We start from the raw sequence: 12,500 nt of genomic DNA on the forward strand, positions 1-12,500 counted from the left end.
CCTGCTCCCAAACCTTACACACACCCTGCCCCCAAACCTTACACACGCCCCGCCCCCAAACCTTACACACACCCCGACCCCAAACCTTACACATGCCACGCCCCCAAACCTTACACACGCCCTGCCCCAAACCTTACACACGTCCTGCTCCCAAACCTTACACACGCCCCGCCCCCAAACCTTACACACGCCCTGCAATCTGTGTGACATTTCTGAGTAAATAAATTCAATCCTGACTCTGGCCTTCAAAAGGGTTTTCAGCATCAGTTCTGGGTTCAGTGTTCCACTGCCTTTCATTTTATTTTCCGTGTGAGTCAGGTAGCTAGTTTTGCCTGGACTATTATAAAATTAAGCACGCAGATCTTTTCTTTCTGTGCAACTGAGTATTTAGGAGCAGAAATAAACAGGCTCTCGGTTAGTATCGGACCCGACTTCCCCGTCCAGACTCCCAGTGTATTAAACATTACTGTTAATCTGTCACATGGTAAGAAAAGGTGGTCTGTCGTTTCCTCTCCATCACAGAAAGGGCACGTTGTAGCTACGGTGGAGTCGATATGCGTCACGTGTCTGTTTGTGTCCACGGCCCCATGCACCACCCTCCACTGTAGATCAGCTGTACGCTTCTCCATAGGAAAATAATCAACTGCACGGAGTAACAGTAACTGTGTGTGTGTGTGTGTGTGTGTGTGTGTGTGTCAGTGTGAGAGGAATCGTTGTAGATGTGTTTATTTTCCCCAAACATCACAACATGAAGATGATGGAGCTGGATGATGATGTGTATAAGGTAATAACCTCTCACTGTTCACACGTCTCATTGCATTAATAATAATAATGATAATAATAATAATATAATAATGATAATAATATAATAATAACAATAATAATAATGATAATAATAATAATAATAATAATAGTAATAATATAATAATATAATAATAATAATAGTAATACTCTGTGCTCAGGTGAGTAAGGAGATCGGTGCTCTGGCCCTGGAGGAGTGTGAGAGCTGCGATGTGGAGATCATGGAACAGGAAGCTCCCATGCGCTCGTTCTTTGATCCCGACTCAGACAACGAGGAGTTAATGACGGCGACCAACCTGACGTACCTGCTGTGCTCCAACACACCTGAACACGCAAAGCATTGTGGGTCGAGCAGCAGCGTCTACATAATCTCTACATCAACACACTGAGAACCATAAACCATTAACACACCAATAAAATCAAACAGAATCAGAATCAACGGATCAGAAAACATCTGATCTCGCTCACACCAAACACACCGAATATAAACCTCTTCAACAACAACGAGGAGCATGCAGAGGAACCTGCAGAGGAACCTGTAGAGGAACCTGCAGAGGAACCTGTAGAGGAACCTGCAGAGGAACCTATAGACGAACCTGTAGAGGAACCTATAGAGGAACCTGCAGAGAACCTGCAGAGGAACCTGCAGAGGAACCTGCAGAGGAACCTGCAGAGGAACCTGTAGAGGAACCTGCAGAGAACCTGTAGAGGAACCTGCAGAGGAACCTGTAGAGGAACCTGTAGAGGAACCTGTAGCAGATAACGGATACGGATCGAAAGGAAAGAAATGAATCTTTAATGAATCATTAATCATCTTTATTTTGTTCCAGATGTTATATTTCAGTAAAAATGTGTACGCTATAAAGCTGATAAACTAATAAAGATCTATTTTGCGCTTCACACGGTGTAGTTTATTAAATACGTGTTGTAGTGTTTGTGAGGGAATTAAAAACGTCTGTATTTAGAGGCAGCAGAATTCTACCTTCTGAGATCCGGTATCTCTCTGTCCTACATTTCCCATAATCCTGTGCAGCAGCTCGTGTGTAAGCAGAAATGACTGAGGTGGTCTCGGCCGGTTACAAACAAACTCTGGAGTCCAGAACCATCAAACCAACCTGTACAGCAATGCATGATGGGAACTTTCACACGAATACCCGTAACTAATCATTTACATGACCATAAAACTTTTTAAATGAAGTTTACTGACTAACAAATGTGAATAATAATTTATTATCCTCGGGGAACACGATGCAGAAGAGAAATCGTTCCTGAAATCCTGAAAAGCTTTAGAGATGAAATACGTTGAGAAGAGAAGAAAAGATGAATAATGTGCAGCGTTGTGTTCGTGATCACAGAAACAGATGATGATGAAGATGAGAGAGAACCAGTGGATCCCTCAGTGTAGAGATCACTAACTGACCACCACATCACACTCACGCTACATTTACAGAGAAAAGACTCTCTACATCATCATCATTATTATTATTATTATTATTATTACTATTATTATTATTATTACTGTTATTACTACTATTATTATTGTTATTACTATTATTATTATTGTTATTACTATTATTATTATTATTATTATTATTATTATTGCTATTATCATCATCATCATCATCATTATTATTACTATTATTATTATTATTACTACTACTACTATTATTATTATTATTATTATTATTATTATTATTATCAGGAGGAAAGTTTCAGAGCTTTAGCGCCGCCTGTGGCTGTGTAGAGCGGTGCAGCGGTGACGTCACAGGAAGCTGCCAGGCCAACCCTTTCCTACTTCCGGAATCGAAATCGAAAGTCAGAAGTGCGCGGTTAGAAAGAGAGAAGAAAGCGGAGTGAAGAAGATCTCGAGGTGAGTTTATTGTGAACAGAATTGAATGTTGCAGGTTCCAGAAGACAGAGTGCAGATGAACGCAGTGGAGTGTGTGTGGAGTGTGTGTGGAGTGTGTGTGGAGTGTGTGTGAAGTGTGTGTGAAGTGTGTGGAGCGAGGAATAAAACAACTTCACACCGCGCTGTTAGAGGAGAATGCTCCAGGCTGGGTGGGGTCGCGGAGGCCCGTTATAGCGCCTTCTAGCGCCTTCTTTTCCTCTCACATCATTTCCTCTGTTCTTCCTCTTCTACTGCACACACTACTGTACACTGTGTTCATCACCGCGGTGCTTTGATCTGTTTACAGTTACATTTCACATTCTTTCACTACAGCGCTTCTTCTTTAGAGACGAGGCGGAAGCGGAAGTGCTTTGGTTTGATGTGTTTCCTCAGTACACACGTGTGAGTATGTGTACAGATTGCAGTGCAGGTTCTCTACAGTGTAAAAGTGTTGGAGGGATGAAGCTTTAGCACAGAACCCCACATTTATTCCAGCCGTCATCAGGGAGTGGAGCTGAGACTGGAGCTCCAGGAGAACACTGTGGAGAGAAACTGACCGACAGCGCCATCTGCTGGGTGGAACAGGAAGCTGTTCAGATGCAAGCTCAAATAAATAAATAAATAAATAAACAAAAAGTCCCGAGTCTCACAAACCGGACAGAGAGGTGTGTGTTTGTACACACTGGATTTGATATTTGTTCACAGATTTGTAGAATTGATTGTGTTTATGAGTGAAATATGGTGTAGACTCCTAGTTATTTATATTTGTGAAACAGAACATTTATGAGTTACACCTCTGTGTGTTCTCTCTAATTACTCTTTGTATAAATCACTTCCTGTTAGTTTCAGAATCCAGTTTTCTTTTGCAGGGAAGATTGGGTTTGTTTGTGAAATGGGAGATTTGTTTTAGTTTTGGCACAAATTTATCTCCTCTGTGTGTGTGTGTGTGTGTGTGTGTGTGTGTGTGTGTGTGTGTGTGTGTGTGTAGCTTGTCGTGTTAGTGAGAAAGCACAAAGCGTGGGATAAACAAACAGGAAGTGAGGTGATGTTGAAGCTCTTCCTGCTGAAAACTCCAGCGTAGTGTGACCTAAACCCAATCCCAGCTGCTCACACTGCAGCCCATCTTCTCCTGGTGCTCAGTTCTCCTCCATCTTCCTCATTACTGACTAAACTGAGCAGGAAGTGTTTCAGATGTTCTACTGACCCCACTGTTGTGGTGTTCTCTTTCAACTGCGGGTCTATGCTGTGGTATTAGTAGCTGTGATGTAGTAACTGTTTGTGTCCACTAGTGGGAGCAGCTCGGCCTGTCGGTCAGACCAAGATGGAGTTTCAGCAGTTGTGGAGAAATCCCGACTGTTGTGTAGAAGTCCTGTGTGTTTTTATTGGAGTTGTTGTGTGGAACATGAAAGCAGCTGGATGTGATTACACAACATGTTAGCTGGTGAAGAAGTGTTGAAGTGGTGGTGATCTTGGTGAGCTTTTAAACAGATGGACAGTGTGTAAGTGAAGGTGAGGGCAGTTGAAGGTAATCCACACAGTAAGGTAGTAAACAGTGCAGTATGTCTGAATACTACACCACTACACTCACTGCTACTACACTCACTTCTCTACTGTTTCTCACTCACACACACACTGCGTTCCAGTAAACTGCAGGTTTAATGATAAAATGTAGCTGTGAGTGTGTTTCTCTCTCCTGCTTTATTCTCCACCTGTGCAGTACTGATGGTGGTGTTGTGTCTCCTCAGCCATGCAGTCCTGCAGCGTTCACCACTGTGTCCTGCTCTTACTCACCCTCACATTCACCACTGGTAAGTGTCGTTCACTCTCTCACAACATTTACTACCACTGCTCACACTCTACACTCTCACTGCACACTCTCACTGTACACTCTACACTCTCACTGTACACTCTACACTCTCACTCTACACTCTCACTGTACACTCTCACTCTACACTCTCACTCTACACTCTCACTGTACACTCTCACTCTACACTCTCACTCTACACTCTCACTCTACACTCTCACTGTACACTCTCACTCTACACTCTCACTCTACACTCTACACTCTCACTCTACACTCTCACTCTACACTCTCACTCTACACTCTACACTCTCACTCTACACTCTCACTGTACACTCTCACTGTACACTCTCACTCTACACTCTCACTCTACACTCTCACTCTACACTCTCACTCTACACTCTCACTGCACACTCTCACTGTACACTCTCACTCTACACTCTCACTCTACACTCTCACTCTACACTCTCACTCTCACTCTACACTCACTGTACACTCTCACTCTACACTCTCACTCTCACTCTACACTCTCACACTACACTCTCACTCTACACTCTCACTGTACACTCACTGTACACTCTCACTCTACACTCTCACTCTCACTCTACACTCTCACTCTCACTCTACACTCACTGTACACTCTCACTCTACACTCTCACTCTCACTCTACACTCTCACTCTACACTCTCACTCTACACTCTCACACTACACTCTCACTCTACACTCTCACACTACACTCTACACTCCCACTGTACACTCTCACTGCACACTCTCACTGTACACTCTCACTGCACACTCTCACTCTACACTCCCACTCTATTACTCTCTCTGAATTTTCTCTGTATGAGTTTTTACACCTGCAGCAGTCAGATTAATCCACACGGTGGAAAAGAGCGCAGTGCTCTCACTTTATTCTTCAATTTAAATCTAAACTCATCTTCATAGTTTTGGCCTTGACATAAAGGGTTTATTCTCTCTTTCAGCTCCTGTAGCAGCTGGTGACTGTCCTACACTGGTGAAGCTTCATCAGCCTGTGACTCTCCCATGTGCACATGATTGTTCTGGTGAGGCCAAATGGACCATGCAACGTAATCGAGATGTTGTCTTCGCTCAGTGTGATCAGACATCATGCAGCTCAGTGGTGAAGGGATATGAAATGTCTCATGATCAGTACCTGAAGGGAGATCTCTCTCTCACCATCACTGCAGCTGAATACAGTATGAGGAACACGTACGCGTGTGAGTGTGGCGGCCTAGACTACTCTATAGTGCGCCTCAGCATTGAGAGTAAGTGTCTTTATCTCTTCTACTGCGGATAAAACATTCAGTCTGAATTATTGGGGTCACATTCAGAGTTAAGAGCACAGTTAGGATTTAATCCTGAAATTCCACACATCAGTATTCAGAACTCAGACGTAACTACACACTCAACACTGTTCAGAAGTCAGGTGAGAGTCACGCATGCAGGGGCGGAGTTTATCTAAAACAGGCTTTATTTAGCACAGAGCTCGTCAGAGGTGACGTCTTAATTAGACACACTGTTCGTTATTCATTCAATTATGGATTCACTTCAAAATAAAACGTATAAAAATGAAACTGTAAAGAATGTGAAGTTTCTGTACAGGAGAGCGCATCGAATCCCACAAACACTGAGATGATTTGATTAATTCAGCACATCAACATAGTGAATTAAAGAGAGATAAAATCTCCTACGTCTCTCTACAGTTTCATCTCCTCCATTTAGAGTCTCGGAGCTTCATGAAGTGCTGCTGTTGGAGCACAACATCATCACAGTTCTTCACATAATCATGTAGAAATGCTTCTTTCATTATTGTTTAATGAAACCGGTGATTCATGTGATAATTACAGCTAGTGCTGTTCGTTCAGACACACACAGTGGGTTCAGAAAGTATTCACACCCCTTCACTTGGGGCACACGTTATTGTGTTGTGGATTTGATGCTGAACGGAGAGAATTGAGATTTTTACCATCAATCAACACTTAATCTCCCGTAATGATGAAGTGAAAACATGTTTTTAACTTTAATTACAAATCTAAACCTGAGATCTCTTCATTTTTAAATCGTCTCTCACTTTCACATCGAATTCCATTCAACAGCAAAGTAAACACACCCTTTCCTTCTGCACTCCACATTCTGTGTTCTGATCTCTGGAGGTGTGAACGACACGCAGGTGATTTTAATCATCTGAGCATCAGAGCTCAGAAACTCCACTGAAGCAGCTGCGTAACCGACTCTGAATACCAGCAACTTTCCCCACGCAAACACTGACGTGACCTTTGAACTTTAGTTGTGGACTCTGAATAAATACAGCTGAATGTGTTTTCTCCTCAGCCGTGTTCTCAGCAGTTCAGAAGAACCCTGGTGAAGATCTGATCCTGGATCTGACCGTACCAGAGCCAGTGGAGGTGATTTATACAAGCAGTGATTCAGCTGATGGTGAACGGATCTGTAACGTGACTCAACGCTCACTACAGTGTAAAGCTGAATACACACACAGAACATCACTCAGATACCCAGAGCTCACACTGAGAGACGTGACGCACAGTGATCGTGGACTTTACACCATCCGGGACACGGAGAATAATGAAGACATCCGTGTGTACGCCGTCTCTGTGACAGGTACGTCTCAGTGTGATGTGTAATGAAGGTTAAACACTGAATTATGGGAAACGTTATATACGGTGGTGTTCGGCGTTCTTAAAGAATTCCACACCGATCTGCATGAACGTGTTTGTGGTGTTTACGTTATTAGGCAGCACTCGGAGGATTCAGGAGGAACGTTTACTCGTCGTTTTCAGCATTTTATTGAGAAGTAGCTCTTTAACCTGTGAACCTTTACAGAGGTCGAATCTAGAACCTTCTCTCTAGAGGAACTCTAAAAGGAGAACTCCACCCTGAACAGCGGAGATCTTAATTTTCAGAATGAACATCTTCAGTGACCTCCGAGATTCATTTTATACTGAAACTCTGAGTTTTTAGTGGAAACGTCTTTCATGGACATGTGGGTGTATTTTCACTTTAGTGAATATTTTACAAGCTTGGGCTTTAATCCTAATCCTCCATCACGCTCCTCACCTCCTAGATCGCTAACTAGCCTAGCCCGTTCTCCTTCCTAACTCTGCGTCCTGTAGCTGCAGTGCATTCTGGGACTTTCAGTCCAGCGATAGCTCCGACGTCTCCACTGCTTCTGCACTGGGTTTCTCATGAATATGAGGTGGGAAGCTTCTGGAAAACGCTGCGTGAGAAAGAAACTCCTGCTGTTGTGTGTTTAGGAGCGAACAGTGAAACCTGACCGTTATCACTCATGTTTTAACCTCCACTGTAACTGCACCAGCAAGAACATCGTCCTCCTCACACACTCTCATTATTATCCTGTGTGTGTGTGTGTGTGTGTGTGTGCGTGTGTGTGCGTGTGTGTGCGTGTGTGTGCGTGTGTGTGTGCGTGTGTGTGTGCGTGCGTGTGTGTGCGTGCGTGCGTGTGTGTGTGTGCGCGTGTGCATGTGTGCGCGCGTGTGTGTGTGTGTGTGCGCGCGTGTGTGCGTGTGCGCATGTGTGCGTGTGCGCGTGTGTTTGCGTGTGTGTGTGCGTGTGTGTGTGTGCGCGCGCGCGCGTGTGTGTACACATTTCATTAGTAACTCCTGGCTGTGGAAGTAGGAAGGGTGTACTTATTTTTAAATCGTCTCTCACTTTCACATCGAATTCCATTCAACAGCAAAGTAAACACACCCTTTCCTTCTCCACCCCACATTCTGTGTTCTGATCTCTGGAGGTGTGAACGACACGCAGGTGATTTTAATCATCTGAGCATCAGAGCTCAGAAACTCCACTGGAGCAGCTGCGTAACCGACTCTGAATACCAGCAACTTTCCCCACGCAAACACTGACGTGACCTTTGAACTTTAGTTGTGACTCTGAATAAATACAGCTGAATGTGTTTTCTCCTCAGCCGTGGTCTCAGCAGTTCAGAAGAACCCTGGTGAAGATCTGATCCTGGATCTGTCCGTACCAGAGCCAGTGGAGGTGATTTATACAAGCAGTGATTCAGCTGATGGTGAACGGATCTGTAACGTGACTCAACACTCACTACAGTGTAAAGCTGAATACACACACAGAACATCACTCAGATACCCAGAGCTCACACTGAGAGACGTGACGCACAGTGATCGTGGACGTTACACCATCCGGGACACGGAGAATAATGAAGACATCCGTGTGTACTCCGTCTCTGTGACAGGTACGTCTCAGTGTGATGTGTAATGAAGGTTAAACACTGAATTATGGGAAACGTTATATATACGGTGGTGTTCGGCGTTCTTAAAGAATTCCACACCGATCTGCATGAACGTGTTTGTGGTGTTTACGTTATTAGGCAGCACTCGGAGGATTCAGGAGGAACGTTTACTCGTCATTTTCAGTGAAACCTGACCGTTATCACTCATGTTTTAACCTCCACTGTAACTGCACTAGCAAGAACATCGTCCTCCACACACACTCTCATCACTACCCTGTGTGTGTGTATGTGTGTGTGTGTGTGTGTGTGTGTCTGTGTTTGTGTCTGTGTTTGTGTGTGTGTGTGTGTGTGTGTGTGTGTGTGTGTGTGTGTGTCTGTGTTTGTGTGTGTGTGCGTGTGTTGTAGGGTTAAGTAAGGGGGTGACTGCAGGCATAGTGGTGCTGGTGCTGGTGCTGGTGCTGGTGATCATTGCAGTGATTATGTACAAATGGAGAGAAGTGGACAAGAAGCGAAGCGCAGCTGAGGAGAAGCGAAGAGCAGCTGAGGAGAAGCGAAGAGCAGCTGAGGAGGAATTCAGAGCAACTGAGGAGGAATTCAGAGCAACTGAGGAGGAGCTCAGAACAGCTGTGGAGGAGCTCAGAGCAGTTCAGGAGAAGTCAGTAGCAGCTAAGGAGAAGCTCAGAGCAGCTAAGGAAAAGCTCAGAGCACGTAAGGAGAAGCTCAGAGCAGCTATGGAAAAGCTCAGAGCACGTAAGGAGAAGCTCAGAGCAGCTCAGGAGGAGCTCAGCGCAGCTCAGGAGGAGCTCAGAGCAGCTGAGGAGAAGCTCGGTGCAAATAAGGAGCGCAGAAAGGTAAGAGTAACTGTGTGCGTAAAGAAGTAATGTAATAAGAACGTAATGATTGTTATTAATGATTTAATGTTGCGTTACTAGATCAGGACATCTCCCACACCCATCTTTCCAGACACGTACACACACCGTCTGTAAAATCGTACTGATGTGAGGGATTCAAATCCCAGAGATACTTCAGGAATAATTCCATCACACACCTCCACATGGAGCAGAGGAAGAGATCTTTAAGGACGAGTTTCTCCATCAGATCTCTTCCACTGTCAGTGTTGATCAGGATGTTCTGAGCTGAAAGAGAGAGCGGCTGTGAGGAAAGATGATCTGCTGAGACAGTAAAATAATGTGGATTGTGGAAAAGGCAGCATTGAGCTGACTGTCCACTTCTCCACCGTGAGATGATTTGTTCTTTTTGAATCCCACACACGAGTCGTTTCTTTCAGCAAGGTTCTGCTGATGAGCTTCAACACTGCAGACTGCAGGTTCGGACTGACTGACGTTAGCAGCAGCCAATCAGCACACAGACGTTTTCCATATGAGCGTCCATCACACACTCACTGGCCACTTCATTCAGCCCGGGGTCTTTGTAGGATGGACTCCAGCAGGTGTTGGAAACGTTCCTCTGAGGTTCTGCTCCATGGTGACATCATGATCACATCATCATTCCTGCAGATTTTCAGCTGCACACTCGTGCTGTGGATCTCCTGCTGGAGCACATCCTAAAGCTTCTCTACTGGAGTCCGATCTGCTGGCTGGGGAGGACGGTGAAGTTCCCTCAACTCATCATGGTGTTCATGGAACCGGTTTGAGGCGACTTGTGCAGTGAGACGTGGTGCGTCATCGTGCTGGAAGTAGATGTTAGAAGATGTTAGTAGATGTTAGTAGATGTTAGTAGATGTTAGTAGATGTTAGATGATGTTAGTAGATGTTAGATGATGTTAGAAGATGTTAGAAGATGTTAGAAGATGGTAAATCATGTCTGTAAGTGATGCAGGAGATCAGCAACAATATTCAGACAGGCTGTTGTATTTAGACAATGCTCCACTGGTATTAAGAGGCCCAGTGTGTGCAAGAAGACATTCCCCACAGCATTACAGCACCTCCACCAGCCTGACTCGTTCACACCCAGCAGACTGGCGTCATGGATTCATGCTGTTGATGCTGAACTCCAACACTTCTGCATGTTACAGGAGAAATCGAGCTTCATCAGACCCGGTGCTGTTCTTCCAGTCTTTACCTGTACAGGGGGTGTGTGTGTGTCTGTGTGTGTGTGTGTGAGCGTGAGCGTGTATGAGTGTGTGTGTGTGTGTGTGTGTGTGTGTGTGTGTGTGTCCACTCAGATTCTTCTTCTTGGCTGATAGGAGAGGAACCTGTTGTGGTCTTCTGCTGTTGAGGCTCATCCACCTTCATGTTTGATGTGTTGCACTTTCAGAGATGTTTCTGTTCACCGCGGCTGTAAAGACTGATGATTTGTGTTACTGTAGACTTCCTGTCAGATCCAACCCGTCTGCACCATCTCCTCTGACCTCCTCCTCCAACACACACACACACACACCTCGCTGGATGCACCATTCTGTGTAAACTCTAGAGACTAGTGCCTGTATGTGTGTGTGAAAATCCCAGGAGATCAGCAGTTTCATCTGGTACCAACAACCACACCACGGATAAAGTCACAGAGATCAGACTTCAGAGATCAGACTGTTCCTTCATTCTGATGTTTGATGTGAACATGACCTGAAGCTCTAGTCCTGGATCTGCAGGATTTTATGCTGACATGTGATTGGCTGGTCAGATAACTGTACGAGTGTGCAGGTGTTCCTATTAAAGTGGCCACATGTCCTCTCTCTCCTGCTCCTGCAGATGATCCCTGACACACAGCAACATGCTTTTTATTGTGAAGACTGGTTTATTATACAATCTGTTACTTTCTTTACTGACAGAAACATTTCACTACAGTGTCCCTCTGTCTTCATTTCTTCTCTTCTGCTTCACTCATTTACACTCTTCTGTACAGTTCAGCTCCAAACACAACCTGTGTGTGTGTGTGTGTGTGTGTGTGTGTGTGTGTGTGTATGTAACAGGTGGAGAATGAAGAGCGAGCCGTGGTTGAGAATGTTAATCAACTGTTTGAGATTCTTCAACGCAAGAACCATCCAGATACCAACCTGAAGCAGATTGAGAAGAAGCTTGATGAAGTGGAGATGATGATTAAAGATCTGGAAGAGGGGTACAGAGAGAACAGGAGATATAAAGACCGTGTCGAATCGTTCTGCTACACAAAGAGACGATATCTGGAATTGTGCAGAAACTTGTATGCTACACTGCAGTCTGAGTCAGAAGGGGTATGTTTATTGTACACACATATATACATACATACAGTCAGCGCACACACACACACACACACACCATACATACAGTCAGTACACACACACACACACACACACACACCATACATACAGTCAGTACACACACACACACACCATACATACAGTCAGTACACACACACACACACACACACACACACACCATACATACAGTCAGTACACACACACACACACACACACACACACACACACACCATACATACAGTCAGTACACACACACACACACACACACCCCATACATACAGTCAGTACACACACACACACACACACACCATACATACAGTCAGTACACACACACACACACACACACACACACACACACACACACACACACCATACATACAGTCAGTACACACACACACACACCATACATACAGTCAGTACACACACACACACACACACACACACCATACATACAGTCAGTACACACACACACACACCATACATACAGTCAGTACACACACACACACACACACACACACACACACACCATACATACAGTCAGTACACACACACACACACCATACAT

The 12,500-nt window shown here is 44.7% G+C and overlaps 2 protein-coding genes across 10 annotated transcripts in view; both read left to right on the forward strand.

Annotated features, from left to right (window-relative positions):
* Nucleotides 1–1,412, forward strand: part of osmr (oncostatin M receptor) — a 15,471-nt gene extending 14,059 nt beyond the window's left edge. For 4 of the 6 annotated variants that reach the window (XM_053674468.1, XM_053674469.1, XM_053674470.1 and 1 more), the window contains 2 exons: nt 700–784; nt 963–1,412. In XM_053674468.1, the coding sequence (XP_053530443.1) occupies nt 700–784; nt 963–1,190 (313 nt within the window). In that variant the 3' untranslated portion in view covers nt 1,191–1,412. Of the gene's footprint in view, nt 1–699; nt 787–962 lie in introns of those variants that run through there. The other 2 variants (XM_053674471.1, XM_053674474.1) reach the window with 1 other exon arrangement.
* A 1,152-nt stretch (nt 1,413–2,564) lies between these two features.
* The window catches only part of LOC108261543 (uncharacterized), a 116,955-nt gene continuing 107,019 nt past the window's right edge, over nt 2,565–12,500 (forward strand). For 2 of the 4 annotated variants that reach the window (XM_053674475.1, XM_053674477.1), the window contains exons 1-5: nt 2,565–2,671; nt 4,435–4,497; nt 5,474–5,776; nt 6,843–7,130; nt 8,458–8,745. In XM_053674475.1, the coding sequence (XP_053530450.1) occupies nt 4,437–4,497; nt 5,474–5,776; nt 6,843–7,130; nt 8,458–8,745 (940 nt within the window). In that variant the 5' untranslated portion in view covers nt 2,565–2,671; nt 4,435–4,436. Of the gene's footprint in view, nt 2,672–4,406; nt 4,498–5,473; nt 5,777–6,842; nt 7,131–8,457; nt 8,746–12,500 lie in introns of all 4 variants that reach the window. The other 2 variants (XM_053674476.1, XM_053674478.1) reach the window with 2 other exon arrangements.

Source organism: Ictalurus punctatus, chromosome 22, assembly GCF_001660625.3.
Source record: "Ictalurus punctatus breed USDA103 chromosome 22, Coco_2.0, whole genome shotgun sequence".
NCBI classification, from domain to species: domain Eukaryota; kingdom Metazoa; phylum Chordata; class Actinopteri; order Siluriformes; family Ictaluridae; genus Ictalurus; species Ictalurus punctatus.